The sequence below is a fragment of the Panthera tigris genome, chromosome E3 (assembly GCF_018350195.1).
Source record: "Panthera tigris isolate Pti1 chromosome E3, P.tigris_Pti1_mat1.1, whole genome shotgun sequence".
In the NCBI taxonomy this organism is placed as follows: domain Eukaryota; kingdom Metazoa; phylum Chordata; class Mammalia; order Carnivora; family Felidae; genus Panthera; species Panthera tigris.
This window is the reverse complement of record NC_056675.1, coordinates 3996160-4017379: the sequence shown is the minus strand read 5'-3', so window position 1 is coordinate 4017379 and position 21220 is coordinate 3996160. Positions and strand designations below refer to the sequence as shown.

Sequence of the window (21220 nt, the reverse complement as noted above, 5' to 3'; positions counted from 1 at the left end):
AGTTTGAATAGTAGGTAACCTACGGAAGCATTGTGTATGGCAAAGGTTCAGAGGTGAGAGTGTGTCCAAGGGAACACGCTGCTCAGCGTGTCTGAGCTTAGAGTGGGGCGATGGACACAAGATTGGGCTTGTGAAACTGGAAGTGGCCAAATCGAGCGGGGGTGTTGTTAAGATGCATTAAGCAAGAGCCTGAACATTATCTAAACAACGGGTTGCCATTGGAAACACTTAGGCAGGAGAATGGCACAATTCAATCTGTGCGCAGGGAAGCTAATTTTTAGCCCAGAGTCAAGAACGCGTTGCAAATCCTTGAGGAAACAATGGTCCTTTCCTTTAAAGGTGCTGGCTCTCCTACCTCCCACCGAACTCAAAAACTAGTTTGAGATGGATTGTGGACGTACAGTCAAGTTTCTGGAAGAAAACGTAGGAGAATGCCTTCATGGCTCTGGAGTAAATGAAGTCTCCCAAACAAGTACTTTAAAAAGTACTAACCACAAAATAAAACGTTAATCTTCATCAAAACGGAGAGCAACCGCTCAGGGCGCCTGGGGGGCTCCGTCAGTTAAGTGCCTGACTCTTGGTTATTGAGATCAAGCCACCCTGCTTGGGTTTCTGTCTGTCTATCTTTCTCTCTCTCTCTCTCTCTCTCTGCCCCTCCCCAGCTCGCTCGTGCTCTCTTTCTCTCTCTCTCAAAAATAAATAAACTTTATGGGGCACCTGGCTGCTCAGTCGGTTAAGCAGCCAACTTCAGCTCAGGTCATGATCTCGCCGTCCGTGAGTTCCAGCCCCGCGTCCGGCTCTGTGCTGCCAGCTTGGAGCCTGGAGCCTGCTTTGGATTCTGGGTCTCCCTCTCTCTCTGCCCCTGTCCCACTCATGCTCTGTCTCTCTCGCTCTCAAAAATAAAGAAACATTAAATAAATAAACTTTAAAAACAACTTCTCGTCAAGACAGGTCAAGAAGGCAAGCCTCAGAATGAGTGGGGTACATAAGCTTTCAATACATACACTTGAAATACATTTTTGAAAATACCGAGTGTGTTTTTATTTCCTAATTTTTTTAAGGTGACCATTCTTTATTTCAGTCACAGCCTTTATTTCCAGGTGACTTCTTCACTGGGTCTCAATTCCCTTTTAAGCAACACACTCTTGTTCTGGAAGGCAGTTAGTTTTTCATCATTCTTTTTGTCTAGATAACATCCAAGGACAAATCCCACGGGTACAAGTGTATGTACCCAGTGGTCACAAACAATCTGAATTACGTTCATCACGGATGCTGCGCCCTTGGTGCCAAAAAACGACTCCACGGCCAAGGGCAACGGCGAGCTCAGCCCTGTTGTACACATTGTTGACAAAGGACTTCTTTCCAGAACGTTAAAAGAATTTCTACAAATCAATGAGGAAAATACCAACTCATTTTTGGGTACTTGAGCATGGTACTTCAGAAAATATCAAAACGCCTAATGAGCACCTGAGAAGGTGATCATCATTAATACTCATCAAGAAAATGCAAATTAAGAGCAAATAGATACTACAAGCATCCACCTGTTAAAGTCAAATACAAATGGAGACCAGACTCGAAAATTCCGAGCTGACGACGCCAGTGTCGTCATACAAGCAAAGCTTAATTTAGCTTATTTTGCAAGACAAGGAAAAGCTAACTTGACCTTGCTTGTGCCTCTGAAAATCACAAGCGAAACCAAAGTAGTTCCCCAAAGTTGATGTGAGGCGACCACCAGCAAATTTCCTTTTAGTTCAGAAGATTCTAATACTGTAACCAATCACTAAAGAGCAAATAGTCATCGCTTCCACACTCCACACTCTAGAAGCTGCTGTATGATGATACACCTCCGAGCCTCATTCTGTGTTTTGGTGTGAGTGCTGCTTGTTTGCAAACTTTTTGGGGTGCACAATAAACTTCTAACTATTACTTCAGCGATTTGTTGATTTTCTTTTTTTTAAGTTTATTTATTTTTCAGAGAGAGAGAGAGATAGAATGGGAGCAGGGGAGGGGCAGAGAGAGAGGGAGACACAGGATCCGAGGCAGGCTCCAGGCTCTGAGCTATCAGCACAGAGCCCGACGTGCTAGAACTCACAAACCCCAAGATCATGACCTGAGCCGAAGTTGGACGCTTAACCCACCCTGAGCCACCCAGGCTCCCCGATTTTCTTTTTTTGTTCTGAACTTTTGACATAACGTGTTGGCTAAAATTAAAATAATTGACAATGCAAAGTGTAGACAATAATTGCAGAGCAACTGGAACTCTCATAACACTGTGAGGAAAAGTCTTAAATGGCTAGAATCAGCGCCCCTGGCTGGCTCAGGTGGCAGAGCAGTGACTCTTGATCTTGGGGTTGTAAGTTCGAGCCCCACGTTGACTGTAGAGATCACTTAAATATAAAATCTTTTTTAAAAAATAAATTGTGGGGCACCTGGGTGGCTCCGTCAGTTAAGCGTCCGACTCTTGATTTCGGCTTAGGTTATGATCTCATGGTTCATAGGATTGAGCCCACATCAGCCTTCATGCTGACAGTATGGAGCCTGCTTGGGATTCTCTCTCTCTCTCTCTCTCTCTCTCTCTCTCTCTCTCTCTCCCCCTCCCCTGCTTGTGCTTTGTCTCTGAGAATAAATAAACTTAAAAAAAAGGGGGCACCTGGGTGGCTCAGTCATTTAAGCGTTCAACTTCGGTTCAGGTCACGATCTCACGGTTTGTGAGTTCGAGCCCCACGTCAGGCTCAGTGCTGACAGCCCAGAGCCTGGAGCCTGCTTTGGATTCTGTGTCTCCCTCTTCTCTTTGCCCCTCCCCTGCTCGCATTCTGTCTTTCTCTCTCTCTCAAAAATAAACATTAAAAAAAAAAAAAAGGATATATACTGTATGAGTCCATTTATATGAAGTCAAAAATAGGCAGAGTAGTGGTTACCTCTGGTGGGGGATTGGTTCGGAGGGGACATGAGGGGAACCGGCTGGAGTGCTGGAGCTGCCCTATGTCTTGATTTCGGTGGTTGGCTACATGGGCATGGACATATGTAAATGTATAAATATACGTATGTGAATGCCCATATAGCCGATCGCCAATCACCAGAAGTCAAGATGTAACACAGGAGCAATGTCTTTAGTGGTGTATCTATCAGTTGGCACAGTTTCCTATGGACCATTATTTTTGAACAAAGCCACATAAAGGGTGCCTGAAGAAATCTCCTGGGTTCTCGACACAGTTCTTGGCTTCATTTGGAAAAGCCACCCGGTTTCCCCTTGTTCGTCGGAATCTATCACTTCATCCAGGATAGTAACTTCTGTCGGTTCAGCAAGTGAGGATTTCCAAATGGCCAGAGGGTCGACTCAGTTTCCAATCTACCTGAACCACGGGTCTGTTCCCTGGAGTAATAGGGGTCCTTTGGGTACTAGAACCTCAAAATCCAGTGAGCTCAGGGGTGTGTGGATGGAAACAAAACATTTTCAGTGGATTATTCTTTGTCATATGCAAGAAGACCCTACCACCTCCACTCCCAGTTTGCAGGCATGTATTGCCTACTGTGGAATGACAACCCCACCCCACAGGGTGTGGTATCTTAGCTGGTGCCACAACTAAACCTTCAGTAAGCCATTCTGCCATCTCTCTAGGCAATAGGGCCCATGATAAGGCTGGTGAATTCCAAGGGCATGAGCACACCGTCAAAGCTTCCTCACCACCGTGTGAATTTCCGGTCACAAGAGATGGCGTATGAACTCCTGGATAGCCCTCTTAAAAATGGTCACCTCCCTACTTTCTTCTAGTCCCCATCCCTCTCCTTGCTTTCTGTCTCTATATAGGACTTATCACTTTCCGATGGGCCACAAAACGCCCCCTCCTGACCAGAACATAATCCTCCACTGAGGGAGGATTTTTGTCTGTACTGTTCACTCTGCGATCCCATTCCCTAGAATGCTAGAACTTAGTCCTTGAACAACTCAGCTCTGGGCTTCCATTCCTGCGGGCCAGAATGGGCTGGCGCTCAGGGCTGCTACCCACCCGCCCAGATTTTGATTCCCTGCTCTATGATCTGGGAGATGTTGGGAACCACGGACAAGCGTTGCTGGGGAGCAGACTGGGATTGCGCCAAAGAGCTTGACCTGCGTGTGACTCAGCAACGCACGCTCGTGTCCCAGCTCCCCTGGGGAGGACATGAGCTGACATTCCTGATGGTAGGCAGAGCGGGAAGGAGGCTCTCCTGAGCTTCTGTCATCACTGCTTCCCTCCCTCCTGTCAACCTTAGAACAGAACCATCATCTGCCGGTGCTCAAAAAACTCCCCAAGTATTCTTCTTATGTGCAACGTTCAGAGATGAGCAATCCTCCCACAGGCGAGTTCCTAAATAAACCCGTGGGTTAAACAGCTGGCACGGAGGAGGGAACTAAGAGCTGAGTGAAAGGGTGCTGGAGCGCACCTTGCATGAGGTGAGGCAGTGGGAGAGAGGTCGGGATACGGACCACACGGAAATCGCACCATACCGAGATTCGGATCCTGGTTCCGATTCTCACGAGCTGTGCCTCATCAGGTGAGCCACGTAACCTCTCCGAGCATGTTTCCTCAACAATAACAAGGGCTAGGATAATTCACCTCTGGAGAATGCGGTGGGGGTTGAATGGGTGGGAAGGAAGCCCTTCCAGAATAGTGGAGCAAGAATCTGAAAACCATTCCTCCATGAAGGCAAAGAGAACGCTGGCAAAAATGATCGAAATCAACCTTTTCGGAACTCTGGAAATTAACAACAAAAGGCTTGCAACCATCTAAGAAGCTTGCGTTCAAACAAAACAGCCGCGTCTCAGCGAGAGCAGTGAGATTTGTGGCTTTTTAATTTTCCCTAATCTCATCTCTCTATCCAAGATCCATGGTAGCCTTGAAAATCAGCAGCCTTACAACTGTGATAGATGTAAAAACAAACAGCCTAGTGGTCACTGGAGGCGGGCAGAAAGGGCTTGGAGCTCCCCCAAAAGCCCCATCCCCAGAGAATGGTCACTATTTGACCTGCCTGATTCTTTGCTGAAAAACTCCCTTTCAGAGCTTGTCTTTATTTGATCCAGGAGTTTACCAGCTCATCCCCAAGACATTTGACCAAAACAATCATTGGCAATTGTATTGTATTGTATTGCAACTGCCTTGAGGTTACCAGTTAGGGCAAACAAGGGACTAAGCAAAACCAAAACTAAAACACACAAAAAACAAATCCTTGAGAGGAATGTCTGGGGGATGAGATGTCCATAAGAAGCTTTGAAATGCTCCTGGCATATTCCTGAGAGTCCACAAAAAACTGTGAGACACACAAAGAAACGGGAAAGTATGGCCCCCAACAGGGGGAAAAGTTATTGCCTTTGAAGGGACCCAGAGGGTAGGTTTAGTGAACAAAGATTTGAAAGCATCTATTACAAATAAATTCAAAAAACCAAAAGAAACCATACTTGAAGAATTGAGACGAGTATGATGACCGTGTCTCACCAAAGAGAATCTCAATAAAGAGACAGAAATCATAGAAATCTGTTCAGAAAATACTAGAGGCCATCAGGTTGAAATGAAGCCATGGAGGACAGTAACTCAAAACCACATGAAGAGGGGCGCCTGGGTGGCGCAGTCGGTTAAGCGTCCGACTTCAGCCAGGTCACGATCTCACGGTCCGTGAGTTCGAGCCCCGCGTCAGGCTCTGGGCTGATGGCTCGGAGCCTGGAGCCTGTTTCCGATTCTGTGTCTCCCTCTCTCTCTGCCCCTCCCCCGTTCATGCTCTGTCTCTCTGTGTCCCAAAAATAAATAAAAAACGTTGAAAAAAAAAATTTAAAAAAAAAAAAACCACATGAAGAAATAAAAAGCGCTTGTAAAGCTACGACGTAGGTAAATACAGAGATAGCCTGAACTATCAGGCTGAACAAATAGAACTCTTCTTCTATTTGACTTGAAAAACAATGGCATAAAAATAATTAGAATGTTGTATTGATGGACTTCGACTGTATAAAGATGTATGAAGATGATGATTCAGTACAAAGGTCTTCATTTTCTTTTAGCACTTTCAACAGTTTTCCATATATAGGCCTTGTAGTTCGTTGGTTAAACTCATTCCTTAGTATTTCATTCTTTTTGATGCAAGCATAAATGGATTTTTTGTTAGTTTCATTTCAGGTTACTCATTGCTAGCATATAAAAACTCTTGATTTTCATATATTGTTCTTGTATTACCCCGATAGTTTTGTTTCAGCGGATTCCTTAAAATTTTCTGTATCCACTAGCACATTATCTGCAAATAGGTTTTACTCCTTCCTTCCTAATATGGAGGCCTTTTATTTCTTTTACCTTGGCACACGTCTCTGGCCAGTTGTCCCAGCTAAAACCTTTAGCAGAGTGTTGAAGAAAAGTGGCAAGAGCAGACATCTTTGTCTTATTCCTGATCTTGGAGGGAAAACGTTACGTCTTCCACCATTAAGTATGAGGTTAGCTCATGAGTTTTTTGTAGATGCTCTTTATCATGTGGATGAAATCTCCTTCTATTCCTAGCGGTTGAGTTTTATCACGAAAGGTGGTTAGGTTGTGCTAAAGGCATTTCTGCAGCTATAGGATGATCACGTGGTTTCTGTTCTTTATTCTATTAACATAGTATATTACATTGATCAGTTATCTTTCTTCCTTTCTTCCTTTCTTCCTTTCTTTCTGAGAGAGAGAGAGAGAGAGAAAGAGAAAGAGAGAGAATGTGTGCACAAGGGGAGGAGAGGGGCAGAGGGGGAGAGAGAGAATCTTAAGCAGGCTCCTCATAGGGTCACCTAGGAGCCCTGACCAAATGGAATTTATCCCTGGAATGCAACATAAGAAAACTGATCAGGGGCACATGGGTAACTCAGTCAGTCAAGCATCCAACTCTTGATTTGGGCTCAGGTCATGATCTCACAATTGTAGTATCAAACCCTGAGTTGGGCTCCAAGCTGGATGTGTAGCCTGCTTAGGATTCTCTCCCTCTCTCTCTCTTTCTCTCTCTGCCCCTCCCCTACGTGAGCACCCTCTCTCTCTCTCTCTCAAATAAAAAAAAATTATTGTAAATTCCATTTGGTCATGGTATATAATTCCTTTAATTTTCTGTCAGATACGGTTTGCTTGTATTCTCTTTTTTTTTTGAGAATTGTATATTAGGAATATTTTTTTTGTAGGGTTTTCTCTCCTTTTGGTATTTTTCTCTAGCTGTGTGGTAAGATAATGCTAGTCTCACAAAATGAGTTAGTAAATGTTCCCTCCTTTTCTATTCTTTGGAAGAGTTTGAGAAGAATTGATGTTAATTTGTCTGTCAATGTTTAGTGGAATTTTCCAGTGAAGCCTGTGTATAGGTCATGCTGTCTGGTTTCTTTTCGTGTCTCACAATTTTTCTTGAAAACTAGACATTTTAAATAATATATTGTAGCAACTTTAGATACTGGTCCTCTGCTCCTGCCTCGGGAGATGTTATTGTTGTTGGCTTGGTAATTTGTTTATTTGTTCAGTGATTTGGTTGAACCAGTTCTGAGAAGTCAGTCCCACCCCTGCATCCCTCAACTCTCGGTGTGCAATTTCTGATCTCCCCACTCAGATTTTTTTCCTCTCATTTTTGCCTTAAAAATTTTTTTTTGAACGTTTATTCATTTTTGAGAGACAGAGAGAGACAGAGCTTGAGCAGGGGAGGGGCAGAGAGAGAGGGACACATAGAATTGGAAGCAGGCTCCAGGTTCTGAGCTGTCAGCACAGAGCCCGACACGGGGCTCGAACCCGTGAACTGCGAGATCATGACCTGAGCAGAAGTCAGAGGCTTATCTTACTGAGCCACCCAGGAGCCCCTTATTTTCGCTTTTTAACCTGCCTGCCTGGGGACGTCTCTGGCTCAGCCTAAGCAACCGATGGGTCAAAGGTTCTGTAAGGCCCTAGGTCAGTTAGATTTTTACCTGCTACTGTTGTACGTGTGGCCTAGAAGCTACTATCACAGTTCAGAGAGTTTGTTTCTGCCTTCTGTTCGGCCGGAAACTAGTAGCTCAGAGTTCTTTCTATGGTCTCTCCCAATGGGGTGGAGGCCTGGGCTTGCACACCGTCTTTCAGATGGCCAGAGTTGACTTGGATAGCATTTCAACCCCTATGGCTTGCTTGGAGCCACCACTGAGGGGTAGTAGCTACTGTCCAGTACGTGTGGGTCCGAAGTTCTGGTAAGTTCCTTGTGCCATCGAGGCATCCACCTGTTTCAGCGAGAGCTGGGTGCGGCATGGGGAATGCCTTGGAGTTTACCCTGAGTGCTGTTCTGAATGCCTTGGAGTGGGCACAGTCTTCCTGATTCCCAGAGCTGTCTGCCATCCCGGGAAGGCCGTGGGAATCTGCCAGATCTCCCTCCAGGCTTGGAGTTTTCAACTCTACACGACACCAGTCTTCTCCAGCATAGCTGCTCAGCTCCTCCTCCTGGAGCCTGCCACTTCCTCTGGGCAGGACCCTGGGCCACTTCACCTGAGCCGGGTGGGGACCAGATTTTCTGGGAGTGATGCTCTTGCCCTATGAGTGAGCAGCGGGGCAGGGTGGGGTGGCCGGCCTGGTCTTCGCGGCTTCCACTGCTGTGAGTGCAGAGTGAGCTGGGATGGGGGCGACTGGGGCCCCAGTGTTCTCAGCTGTGCCCCAGAGTGAGGGCTGGGCGGAGCAGGGACTGGGGACTCCAGGCCAGTCACATGGCCTGGACCAGAGTTTCTGCGTTGCGGTTGGGTCGGAGAGTGAATCTGGAGCCCTGGACTGAACTGGGCAAGGGGGGGCAAGGGGGGGGAGCAGAGGGAGCCCCTTTCCTTGGCTGCACCAGCCCTGGGAGGGGCTTCTGGAGCTCCATGGCTCAAGGGTGGGTGAGCCAGGGGGCATGGCTTTTACAGAGATTTAGTAGATTTTCTTGAATGAAAGTTTCTCTATTTGCCATATGCCCTTACAAGCATTTCCAGAGGCTTTGAATGATTGGTTTTGAATATTGTCATCAGATGAATTGCTATTTTGCTGGGGAGAGGGTCTACAAGTCCCCTTCCTCCAACATCGTAGAGTTCTACAACACACCTGGGAGATATGTCCAACTTCTCCAGGGCGACAGCCTCCAATCAGGCCACCGGAGACTTTCCTCCCGTCACTGTCGAGCTCTCCCACCCTCCTGCCTGCCTTCCAGTCCATCAAACAAGTGACAGTGGCCGACCTCCTTGTTGCGGAAGCACCGAATAGCCTCTGCCTGCCCGGGTCTGGGTGGTCTCGCTCACTCCCACGGAGACAGCATGAAAGAGAAACAAAGGGCCGCCCACCGAGGTGGGAAGGCCTTGGAAGGGAGCGGTTCCCTGACCTGCTTTGGGTTTTCCCATCAAAGGAATAGTTGACCCTAACCTTCTGGAACTCAGGGGAGAGGTCTAGACAGAAGAAATAAATCTGGGAGTAAAAAATGTGATGGGAAGAGAGAAGCCACCAAGTGGGACATTCTAGATACCCATCAACTGGGAAATGCTGTTTTAAAGATGGTGGGGAGGTTGTCTGACATCCTGGACTGGTTGCTGTGGGTGGTAGGTCAGAGTTCAGTCCTCATTTGTGGACTGGCCACCGCCCGTTTGTATATTCAGTCTCCCACATACAGTTAGGAACTAACCACTCCCCCTCTCCATCCCCATCAACGTCCCAGGCACCATCATCTCTGACCTTGCGGTGAGAAAAGACCTCCTTCTGGTTTCCACGCTTTCACCCTCGCCCCCTTTCAACCAATGGGAAGCACTGCTCAGAGGAACCCTAAAGGCAATGGGGTCACGGACACCCTCTCCACCCCAATACCCAATCAAATCCAATTTCCTCACCACGGTCTACAAGCACCTGTTCTGTGCAATCTGTGCACCTGCTTTCATTTCACCCGGGACCACCTTCCTTCTACCAGCCCCGTCATGCTTCTTCTAATCTCTCTCTTCTCTCTCCCACCTTGAAGACTTTCCCTTTGCTTCCACTCTGCCCCCACCCCTGCCTCCCATCTTTCAGGTCTGAACGGAACTCAGACCAGTGCCGACCAACATCCCTGACCATCCTGGCAGCCAAATGGCCTTAATGCCATTATCCCCCTTCACAAAATGAACAATCATCCCTTTGTATCATCTATCCGCTGTCGGGAATCCGTTTCCCATGATTATCTCATAGACATCTTTTTACCTTGGTTTCCTTTGAGCCAGGATCCAAACTACAGCTCTATATTATATTGGATGTATAATACATTGGATTATATTGGCTATATTATATATCCTCTGATCTTGGAAATCTCTTTTTTATCAGAACAGTCTCCCCGCTCCCAGTTTTTATGCCAGGCCATTTTTTGCAGGGACAGGATCCGTTGTCCTACAGATGGCCCCACGTTTTGGATTTGGCTGATTACCTTCCTGTGGTTTCATGTAACACGAGGATGAGAATGTTCCTCTTATCTCTTGTACTTAGAACTAGAGGAAACACATTTTGGCAAGAGGGTATCATCTGTGATTTCCAGAGCTGGGGTCAATGGGTCAAAGCTCCGTGCATTCTAAATGTTGACATGTATTGCTGAAAAGGTCACTCTAAGTTATACCCCCAGGAAAGTGGGTGAGCAAGCTGGTTCTCTGCCCCCAGCTACTTCAAGATTGAGCCAACTCCCAGATTTGTCATTTTTAATGTGTCATAATGTGATAATTCTGCTTCTGGCCACAAGAGGCCAGCAAGGCCCAGCCATTGGACCCAAAGGGACTCCTCCAAGGCTGGATCCTGGGCTTTGAACCCTCTTGGGATGCCTGGGATCAGGGGTGTCCGGTAATCAGAAGCTGGGTAAGTGGGACAGGGGTGGACGACAGCCCGGGCATGTTAGAGAAGCCCCGATGAGAGAAGGGCTGAACGTCAGAGCTGGTGATCAGCTCCTAGAAATTTGAACACTGGGTGCGCCTGGGTAACTTGGTCGGTTAAGCATCGGACTTCGGCTCAGGTCATGATCTCGTGGTTCCTGGGTTCAGGCCCCGTGTCGGGCTCTGTGTTGACAGCTCAGAGCCTGGAACTTGCTTCAGATTCTGTGTCTTCCTCTCTCTCTGTTCCTCCCTCACTCATGCTCTGTCTCTCTCTCTCTCTCTAAAATGAATAAACATTAAAAAAATTAAAAAAAAGAAACTTTGAACACCGAACATTTCTAATGTTAGTTAAAGCTTATAATCCTCAACTCTAGCAATAACTGGGCCTACGCACACCACACGCTTGTTCTTTTTCTCTCCTCCATATACACACACGGCAGGTACAAACGATAGAGCCTTTTAAAAAAATTGTTATATATATTGTAGGTCTTTTCAATTTAACTGAAATGTAATATATTATTTAAAAAATGTTTGTAATATTTATTTATTTTTGAGAGAGGGCAAGCAGGGGAGGGAGACACAGAATCCGAAGCAGGCTTCAGGCTCTGAGCTGTCAGCACAGAGCCCGACGCGGGGCTTGAACTCACGAGTCGTGAGAGCACGACCTGAGCTGAAGTCAGACGCTTAAACCGACCGAGCCACCCGGGCGCCCCCGAAATGTAATTTAAATATAGCAAAATTCACTCTTACTGAGTGTACAGTTGTGTGAGGTTTTTTTTTTTAATGTTTATTTATTTATTTTGGGGGGGGTAGCATACTTGGGTGAGGGGCACAGAAAGAGGGAGGGGGAGAGAGAAAGAGAGAGAGAGGGAGAGAATCCCAAGCAGGCTCCACGCTGTCAGTGCAGAGCCTGACGTGGGGCTCGAACTCACAAACTATGAGATCGTGACCTGAGCTGAGATCAGGAGTTGGACACTTAACTGACTGAACGGCCAGGCGCCCCAGGTGTATGAGTTTTAACCGATTTATACAGCCATGGAACTACCCTTACAAGCAGGATATAGACGTTTCATCATCCCCCCCAAATTCCTTGTGTCCCTTTGTGGCCAGCTTCTGCCCACCCCTGCCCCCCAGCCCCTGGAAACCACTGAAGCCCGTACACGGCATGAGAAAGGAAAAGAACAATTTTCTGTGGCATGTGAATTTCAGATTTCTCCAGCACCACGTGTTGAAAAGACTGCCTTTTTCTCCATTAAATTATCTTGACGTCTTTGTCAAAAATCGAAGGGCCTATTTTTAGACTCTTTACATTTTCTGCAGCTAATCTATGTGTTGCTTCTTTCCCAACGTCCGTAATGTCTTGATTATGGCAGCTTTATAGTCCATCTTGAAATCATGTAGTGTGATTCTTCCAACTTTGTTCTTCTTTCGGTATCGTGATATATATATTTTTTAAAGTTTATTTATTAAAAAAAAATTTTTTAACATTTATTCATTTTTGAGAGAGACAGAGACAGAGGGGGAGGAGCAGAGAGAGAGGGAGACACAGACTCCGAAGCAGGCTTCAGGCTCTGAGCTGTCAGCCCAGAGCAGAGGGAGACAGAATCCCGAGCAGGCTCCATCCGGTCAACACAGAGCTCCATGTGGGGCCCAAACCCACAAACCGTGAGATCATGATCTGAGCCAAAGTCGGCCGCTTAACCGACTAAGCCACCCAGGCACCCCTTAAGTTTATTTTTATTTATTTATTTATTTATTTATTTATCTATTTATTTTAGAGAGAGAGAGCAGGGGAGGGGCAGAACGAGAGGGAGAGAGAGAATCCCAAGCAGGTTCTGCACTGTCAGTGCAGAGCCCGATGCGGGACTTGAACCCACGAACCGTTGAGACCAAGACCTGAGCAGAAATCACGAGTCGGATGTTCAACCGACTGAGCCACCCAGCGCCCCGTTACTGTGATATCTCAATTTACAACTTTAGAGCTGGAATCCCTGTCTTTTAGAGGTGAAAAACCTGAGGCTCAGGTAGAGGGTGTGAGCTGAGGTAACACACCTGACAGAAGCAGGAGCAGGCCTGGGCCCCCAGCCTCCTCCTTCCCCATCCAGGTGCTCTGTGAGTTGGCAACATTCAGATCAGTTGTTCCAAAGTCATAAGCCCTGGGAAAAGCACAAGCAGTACCTGTCTGGAGTTACATAACAAAAATTCAACGGAGTAAAATTCAAACATCTAGTTGGCTTTCTGAATCGATTCATGTCTCAGGCAGTATCCCCTCCAGCAAGTAGAGGGGGGCTCCGAAAGGCTCCAGGAAAGGAAAGGCGTTTAAAGACAGGGAGTAGAAAAAGGAAATTATTAGCAAAGAATCCATTGTTTTCGGCAAGGTCACCCTTCTACAAGGGATGGATGGGGTCTGTTCAGTAAATTTCCTAGCGCTGACTGAGAAACTCGCCACGTTTGAAAGGGTTAAAGGTTACATTTCTGGAGATTTGAAAATGCAGTTGGATATTAGGTGCTAAGTCTTGGTTTACTCACTTGAGGCTCTTAACCTAAGTGACGCCATTTTGGTCCCCTGTCTTTTTAACATTAGATTAAATTTTGTGTTTCTTGCACTTATAAAACAAAGACAGAGTTTTGAAATCTACTTACTGCATCACACCAGATTTTGTGAATATTTTGAAAATGATATTTTCTTCTTGGTGCCCCAGGGAAAATTTTTAAATGAAAAGCCGGAGGACGGTAACCTAACGTGGGGGAGTCACCTCATCCTCTAGGAAAATATTTGGTATTCCACTGATTCTTCTCCTGCTGACTTAGATTATCAGTACTGAGATTACCTGCTTGGTTGTTTTTTGCGTGTGTTTGTTTTCTCTCTGGGCTCTCCGAGTCAGTGGAGGGCCTGGATTTGAATCTGGCTTCATCCTTTAAGAGACTCTTTCCAGCCCTAACCAGTCCTTTGAATGATGCCCTTGGGCCTTCTGCAAATGCAGGTGTAACTTGGGAGCCTTTCCTCCTCCTCCGGGATTCGGACAGTCACTCCTGGGCATGCGGCACTGAGATGAGGGGTGTCTGCAAGGCAAAGAACAGACGACCTGTGATCTGGCCCCCGCACACCTCCTTCTGCAGTCAGCTTCCTGCTCTCACCTCTGCTGCTTTGGAAGCTCAGGATGTCGATTCCTCACTAAGTCATGAGCGGAGCAGACGAAAGAAGGGTTCGCTTGGAGGAGGTGAGAGGCTGGGACGAGGGCACAGGGGACCCAGGGAGAGCCCGGACAGTACAGAGCAGTGAGGCCCCTGGTCAGAGGAGGCGCTGGCCTCGCCCACGCCGCACCCCTTTCCCGCAGCTGTGCCCGCTGACCGGTGGATGGGACTCCCCTCTGCACCTGCTGAAGCCACTGTCCAGAGAGGCAGGGAGGGGCCCAGGGAAAGGTTGGGCCCCTCACCGCTTCTGCCCTCCCTGCCCCTGCTGTCCACCCCAAGGATAGTCACCTAATCAATCTCCTCGCGCTTAAACTCCTCTCAGAGCCTGCTTCCCAGGAACTCGAGCTGGAACAGGCTGGTTCCTGGGAACTGCTCCTTTCCTTCCCGGGAACACGCGAAGCTGGCTCGGGGGCAGCAAAGCTGGAAAGGAGCCTCCTTGGCTGAGCAGTGACCAGGACAAGTCCTGTGTCCCCCAGGCCCAGGCACGCCGCAGGCTGAACGAAGAATGGATGGTCAGAGTCCCAGCTCTGAGGGAGGACAGGGCACAGGGGACCCTGGTGGGACAAACTCTCCAGCAGCTACACGCACCTTGTTAAAAAGAAAACCACAGGCCCCAAAATGGCGTCATTTATGTGAAGAGCCCCAGGTCAGCACGCCAGGACTTAATACCTAACCGAACTGTAGTTCTATTCTCTCAACTGCCTCCCCGCACCCTCCCCCCCCCCCCCCCCCCCCCCCCCCCCCCCCCCGCGAAGTAACCTTTAACCCGTCAACCTGGAATTTCCTGGTCAGCACTAGGAAATCTACTGATAGACATTTTCCATTCCCCTGAGGAGGGCAAACTTGTCTAAAATAATGCATTCTTGGCTAATAATGTCCTTTTTTCCATTCTCTCTCTGCCTGTAAAAACCTTTCCTGCAGCCCAGCGGAGCCCCCCTCAGCTTGCCGGATAGAACGCTGCCCGGTCCGTGAACTGATTAGTAAAACCAATTAGATATTTAAATTTTACTAGGTTTGAAGTTTTGTTATTTAACACCATACATCACATGTAATCTGGAATATACATTATAAAATCTGAGATATACACGTGTATATAGAATACACAAGTGTCTGCATATACACATACACACATGTGTATTATATACACATATGCATATATGTGCATATATGTATAGATAGATTATAGCTAAGCTACAGATACAGGTACTATTTGAAGGTATAGGGAGTGGCCGAGAGCCCAAAGAAAGTGGAGGGCGCCTTGAAAAGAGTGACGTTTGCAAACTGGTGGCCCCGTGCCTGAAGACGGCTTCAATGTGGATATCTGAGCTTTCATTATGTTTACATTTCAGAGAGTTGCCCCATCCCTAGTGGCACAAGGGACTGGTGGAGGATTTAAAAATTGTTCCTGCCTGTCTGCAGAGTGCACTCCACTTTCATATTGACCCCTAAGGTCGTTTTCCTTTTTTTAAAAGTTTTATTTATTTTTGAAAGAAAGAGACAGTGCTAGTGGGGGAGGGGCAGAGAGAGAGGGAGACACAGAATCCGAAGCCACTAAAGGCTCCCAGCTGTCAGCACAGAGCCCGATGTGGGGTTTGAACCCACAAACTGTGAGATCATGACCTGAGCCGAAGTCAGACGCCTAAGTGACTGAGCCACCCAGGCGCCCCCTGAGTGTCCAATAAAAAGGAGGGCCTCGGTAAAGTGCCACTACCTTGAACTTCCCTGAGTACCTAAGGCAAGTACAAATTCTGCCGAAAGTCCTTCCTAACGCCCCTCATGGAGACCCCTCCAGTTCCCCACATTGGGCCCTCCCCCTAATTGCAGCCCGTTGATAAACCTTACCACAGGCACTGGTCCTGGTAGTCCTCGGCTGGTGGGTACCTACAAGATGACCCCGTGGGGCCCGGACACTGGTTCAAAGGTGGCATAAAAGGGAGGAGAAGCCATTTCCCCTAAAGGTCCAACAAAGGAGAACTTTAAACTCGGTCTGGAAGAATAAATAGAGATCTGCCAGGCAAACTAAGGAGGAAAGGCCTTCCAGGCAGAGGGAACAGCATCTGTGTAGCCACAGAGCACGAGAAAGCCATGCATGTTTGGGGGGAGTTTGGATTCATTTATTGCGTGTGCACGGTGAGTGAGGTCGTTTTTCTATCCTGACTCCATCCTGAAAGTATCCTGACTCCATCCTGAAAGCAGTGGGAGCCACTGAAGGGTTTTAGGGAGAGGGGCTTCGTCAGACTTGCGTTTCAGAAAGTCACTCTGGTAGGGAAGATTTGTGGCTTTGCCAGAGACAACGAGGACTTTGCAGGCAGACACTGCTAAGCGTATATAGGGGCCCGTGTCGTAGCTACTGATCGGGGATGGAAGTCGCTAGGAGGGAGGAGAAGGATCACATCAGAGGGTGTGCCATTGGGTCCTGGGGACAGATGGCAGAGGTGGGTCGTGTGGGAGGAGACTGGTGATGTGGTCAGGGCTCCAGGGAAGGGATGAAAAGCGCTGGTGGTTGGCGGGCGTGTGGTGGTGGGGGGTGTTATCTCCCTACCTGCTTGCCACTCTGCGCATCTGATGAGCCGGGAACACAGTAGGTGTTTAATCAGTGCCCATGCAGTGCAGGGCACTTCAGCACAGACAGATGTGCTGTGTGGCTTGCTGTGGGACTTGGCCTGCCTGAGCACGGCTCCTTGTCCGCAAATTAGGAACGGCACCTCCTACCATGTAGTGCTACAGAGGGAACTGAATGGGGAGACACATTGCCAGTAATAACATCGGGCCCAGGCGGCCTTTGTTCCTTCAGTAATCCTGCAAGGTGGGTGCTGTTAACTTCCACTTTACAAGTGGGGAAGCTGAGCCTCGAATGGGAAGCACCTGGGTTCAGGGCACAAAGCTAGGTGGAGGTGGAGGCCGGCCTCGGATCCTGGGAAGGCCGCGTTTAGAGCTTCCAGCCACGGCCAACCGGGCCCAGGGGGTGGTGTGGGGCCGCCTTCTGGAGAGGGGGCTGGAAGAGGAACGGCAGAGGGAAGAATTGGGTTTTGGCCAGCAGGGCTTGTGGGGCTGATCGCTCAGGTGCCCGTGGTGGTCACTGTGGCAGGGGTCGAAAGCTGCATGTGGAGACGAAGGCACAACGACCCCCCGCCCAGGAGCAGTGAAGGACAGGCTCGGCGACAAGGCCGGGGGAGCCCGAGACCACACAGCCAGCAGGAGATGGTGGGCTTGCACCAAAGGGAGAAGTTGCCAGGGGCCACTGGCCAGGGTTAGATGGGCACAGGTGGCCTTCCGTCATGGCGGTGGGGGGGGGGGGCAGTGCGCGCAGAGCCAGGGGCAGGGGTGCCAGAAATCCCACAGTCGGTAGGGAGTCCAAGGCTCGTCTGGTGGCTGCCACCACTGCCCCTGGAACCCACCTCATCTCCTTCACTGGCAGGCCAACCCTGACTCCCTCGAGGCCCTCAGTTACCATAACAACCGTATCCCAGAAGTAAAAATAGTAACCTATTTCTTATTCAACTTTTTTTTGCTCGTGGAGAAAAAGAAAATCCATTTTGAGGTTTGTGTTTCCCTTCGGGGGTCTCCTCTGGGGCCTTGCTGAGTGCATTGCCAAGACCCGCTGAAGGTCAACAGCAGGCTGGGGCCGGAGGAGGCCAGCGGGCGGCAGCCTGGGGAGGTCTGGTCCCACACCTGTGGCTCCCCTCAGCCTCAGGGCAGCTGCAGTCAACAGCCGATGCCCCAGGCCAGGGAGGAGGGGCCCACGGGGAGGTCAGGCCTCTGGGGCTTTCTCTTTTATAAAGACTGAAGGGACCTTTTTGGGAATTGAGGTTGAGGACTGAGGAGGAGGTATGGCTGACCTGGGGACAGGTGTGCCCTGGTGGGGCTGACAAGGCAGTCCTTTATTGTATGTGTGTGTGTGTGTGTGGGGGGGGGGTTCATAACAATGGTGATAGAGGTCAAGGTCAGGGAAGAAGCCATGAAATGCAGGCTCAGAACTCAGAGCCTGGGAAGCTGGGCTCCAGAACAGCTCCTCTGGCTGTGTGACCGTGGGTGGGTCCCCTGGTCCCTCTCAGCCTCTTTCCCTCCTCCACCAAGGAGACAGGAGACTCTGGTCACTATAGCCTCGAGCCTCGCCCATTTCTCACCGTGACTCCCAGTAAGAATACATTTTCATTGCCAATCAGGACACAAAATGTACTCAAACAACTGAGACCAAAGTTGCCCGAACGTGACTTAAGGCTTCCCAGCACAATGCACTCCGGACCAGACGTCTCTTCTCTTTCTGCTCGCTGCCCACCTGGGGTGACTTCCTGGTCTTCTGGGACTTGCTTCCATTTGGAAGTGGTCTGATACGGCAGCCACTGGTCACATGTAGCTGTTGAGCATTGGAAACGTGGCTCGCGTGAGTAAAGAACCGCGTTTCAAATTGCATTTCGTTGTATTTAATGTAGAAATAAACAGATGCAGGAGGCTGGTGGCTGGTAGGTCGAGATGAGCGATTTGAAATCTGCAGATCCAAGGGGCCTTCCAGCTTTGCCCTCCCAGCTCCTCGTCGCAGGGTGGGCTTGCTGCCCTACTGGACCCTCTGGCTCACCAGTCTAGCCCTTGACCTTATACTCATGCCCACCTTGACCTCAAACTCACCTGGCCAAAACCCAGCTCACATCTTCCTTCACCTCCCTTCCGTGCTGCTTCTCCTCTGGTCTCCTCCCCCTGCCCCCACACCCTTAATGTCATCAGTACCCACTCAGCAGGACCAGCCAGAAGCCCAGTAGTCGCCCTCCACTTCTAATCCATCAACAGGGCCTGGTGGGTAAAATCCATCTAGGTCTCATAAACATCCCTATACCCCTTCTCTGGTCCCCACCTGCAGCCCTGCCTGCCCAGCGGCACTCACTGCCCCCCGCCCCCGCAGCCCTGCTGCCCCCTGTGAATGCATCACCTGTAACCCTTCTTGTCCTCACCAACACTGGGTATCTGAGCCCGTCTCGTGCCCAGCGTTTGGAGTGCAGAAACGAATTCCGTAGGGTGGGATTGTTTTCTGGATGTGTAGCAGGATCTCGAATAAAGCGTTATAAAAAGTAGCAGGGAGCTGGGGTTTGTGAGCATAAGGGAAGGGCGAGGAGGGGGAGGAGGAGATGCCTGCTCTTCAGTTTGGGCACGGGTCCTTTCAGGTTGAGGGCTGTTCTGCCTCCAGCAGTCCCTCCCTGTAGGTGGTTCCCCACACCACCCATCACCCGGGCCAAGTTCTCCTAAAGGAGACCACCGGATTTTGTAGAAGAACAGAGGCGGGTGGGCAGATTCCGGGTATGCTGGAATCCGACAACCAAATGCATGTACCCCTGTCTGGGGGATCGTGAGGGTCCCCAGAATCACAGTCTCTGGGAGTGGAGAGCTTCCCCGGAGACTGCGGCCATTCCCGGGCGGATCCCTTGGGGCCGTCGCGCCTCGCAGGCGCTCAAAGGCAGGAGGCGCTGGCCGCGGGGGAAGCGCGAGCTACAAGTACACTCCGGGGCCAGCGACGCCAGGGGCCTGAACGGCTGGCGCGCCATCAGTGTCCTCGCTCCCTTTCCAGCCCAGCCCCGGCCGGGAGGAGGGGGGGAGACGGCGGGGCTCCGTCTAGCAGGCCGTCACCTCGTTCTGAAAACTACCGGCGGAGGGGACACCGGGACAGGGAGAGAGAGAGAGAGAGAGAGAAGGGGCTGCAGTCGAAGCCCCCATCCTTCCCCATCTCTCCTCCTTCCCCCAGCGAAGGCCGGAGGGGTCCGCAGGGCACGGGGAGGGGGCCGAGGCCGCGGGGACTAAGGCGATTGGCCCGGAGCCCCCCCCGCCCCGCCCCCCCCACCATCTGCTCGGGATTTGGCGTCGGCGTCTCGGGCTCGGGCTCGGGCTCGGCTCGGCTCCAGCCCGGGCTCCGCGCGCCCCCCGGCCGGCCCCCGCCCTGCGCCCGCCTACCTGCTGCTCCCGCGCCCCGCGCCTCCTTCCCTCCCTCCCGCGCTCCGTCCCAGCGCCGGTTGTCGGAGCCCCGGGCCGGGTGCCGATGGAACCGCCGCGATGTTCGCTCCTCGGCTCCTGGATTTCCAGAAGACGAAGTACGCGAGGTGAGGGCGGGAGCGCGCGGGGAGGGGGCGCGAGGGAGGGGGGCGCGTGGGGGATGGCAGGGAGGGGGGGCGCGTGGGGAGGGGGGCGCTCCGGAAGGGGGCGTTCGAGGAGGGGGCGCGCGCGGAGGGGGCGCGCGCAGGGAGGGGTGGCCAAGGGTCTCTCCCGGCTCCGCGCAGCCGGGCTGGCTCCCCGCGCCGCCCGGGGAATTGGAGTTGATAGATGCACCCTAAGCTCGGCCGGAAGAAACCAGAAAGGAGACTTCGTGGTCTTTGTGAGCGTGTCGGCGCCCAGCTGTGCGCCCCGCACCCGGGAGCAGCGCGGCTTCCCGGCGCCTCCTCTCCTGGCGGCGAGTCCTGAGGCGAGTCGCTTCACCTCCCTGAACCTCAATTTCCAGGTCTCCAAAACGGGGATACTGAACGTCCCATCCCTGGGGACCACGTGAGGATTAGTGACAGGAGCCCTCGAGAGCACTTTGAATGGCGCCCGGAGCAGAGTAATCGCTCGGTTTCTCTCCGGCGTTTTTGTTAATGTAAAAGGTGCTGGCGCGCACCACCCGTGTTCCCCCAACTACCCCCTGCACTGCCCTTGTCCCCCGCACCCCGCCGCCGTACCGTTCCTGTCAACCCCCCTCCACCGCCGCATCACACCTCCCCCCCCCCCCCCTTGACCACGCTCGTAGCAAGCGGGAGGAATGAATTAACTGCTCTTTTTAGGTGGGGAAACTGAGGCCTAGGACCCGGGAAGAGCTGCTTGTCCATCTTGGCCTTTTCCCGGTGTGAGGTTTGTGGTCACCCCTGAGCCTCAGTTTCTCCTAAAATGGCGAGGACAGATACTCCCACCCAGTTGCTGAGTGGGAGTCAAGCTCCTGTTGGACTAAGTACACATTGAATGGGGAGGTTCATAATTCTTAAGTTTCTCTAAGATTTTGTGGGGTCCACTCGCCTGAAAGCTGGCGCGAAAACCCTTTCCTGCAGTTGCCTTCCGCCCCTGGGGGTCTTGAGGAAGGGCAGGCAGTTCTGGGATCGCAGCCCCCAAGGCTTTTGCCTCCTGCCGGGGCACCAAGAGGGCGCCCACCTGACGTGTTGCCCTCCCCCTCAGGTGTCCTCCTTCTGGGTGGAGGGG

The 21220-nt window shown here is 50.6% G+C and overlaps 2 protein-coding genes across 5 annotated transcripts in view; one reads left to right on the top strand and one right to left on the bottom strand.

Annotated features, from left to right (window-relative positions):
- Positions 1–1090: 1090 nt before the first annotated feature.
- Positions 1091–1342, bottom strand: LOC122234752 (NADH dehydrogenase [ubiquinone] 1 beta subcomplex subunit 1-like). Its single transcript, XM_042972408.1, has one exon. The coding sequence runs from the start codon at positions 1340–1342 to the stop codon at positions 1091–1093; it is 252 nt and encodes an 83-aa protein (XP_042828342.1).
- Positions 1343–19972: 18630 nt separating this feature from the next.
- Positions 19973–21220, top strand: part of MMD2 (monocyte to macrophage differentiation associated 2) — a 45443-nt gene continuing 44195 nt past the window's right edge. For 2 of the 4 annotated variants that reach the window (XM_042970917.1, XM_042970923.1), the window contains exon 1: positions 19973–20097. In XM_042970917.1, coding sequence (XP_042826851.1) covers positions 20051–20097 — 47 coding nt within the window. In that variant the 5' untranslated portion in view covers positions 19973–20050. Of the gene's footprint in view, positions 20098–20814; positions 20879–21220 lie in introns of those variants that run through there. The other 2 variants (XM_042970918.1, XM_042970922.1) reach the window with 2 other exon arrangements.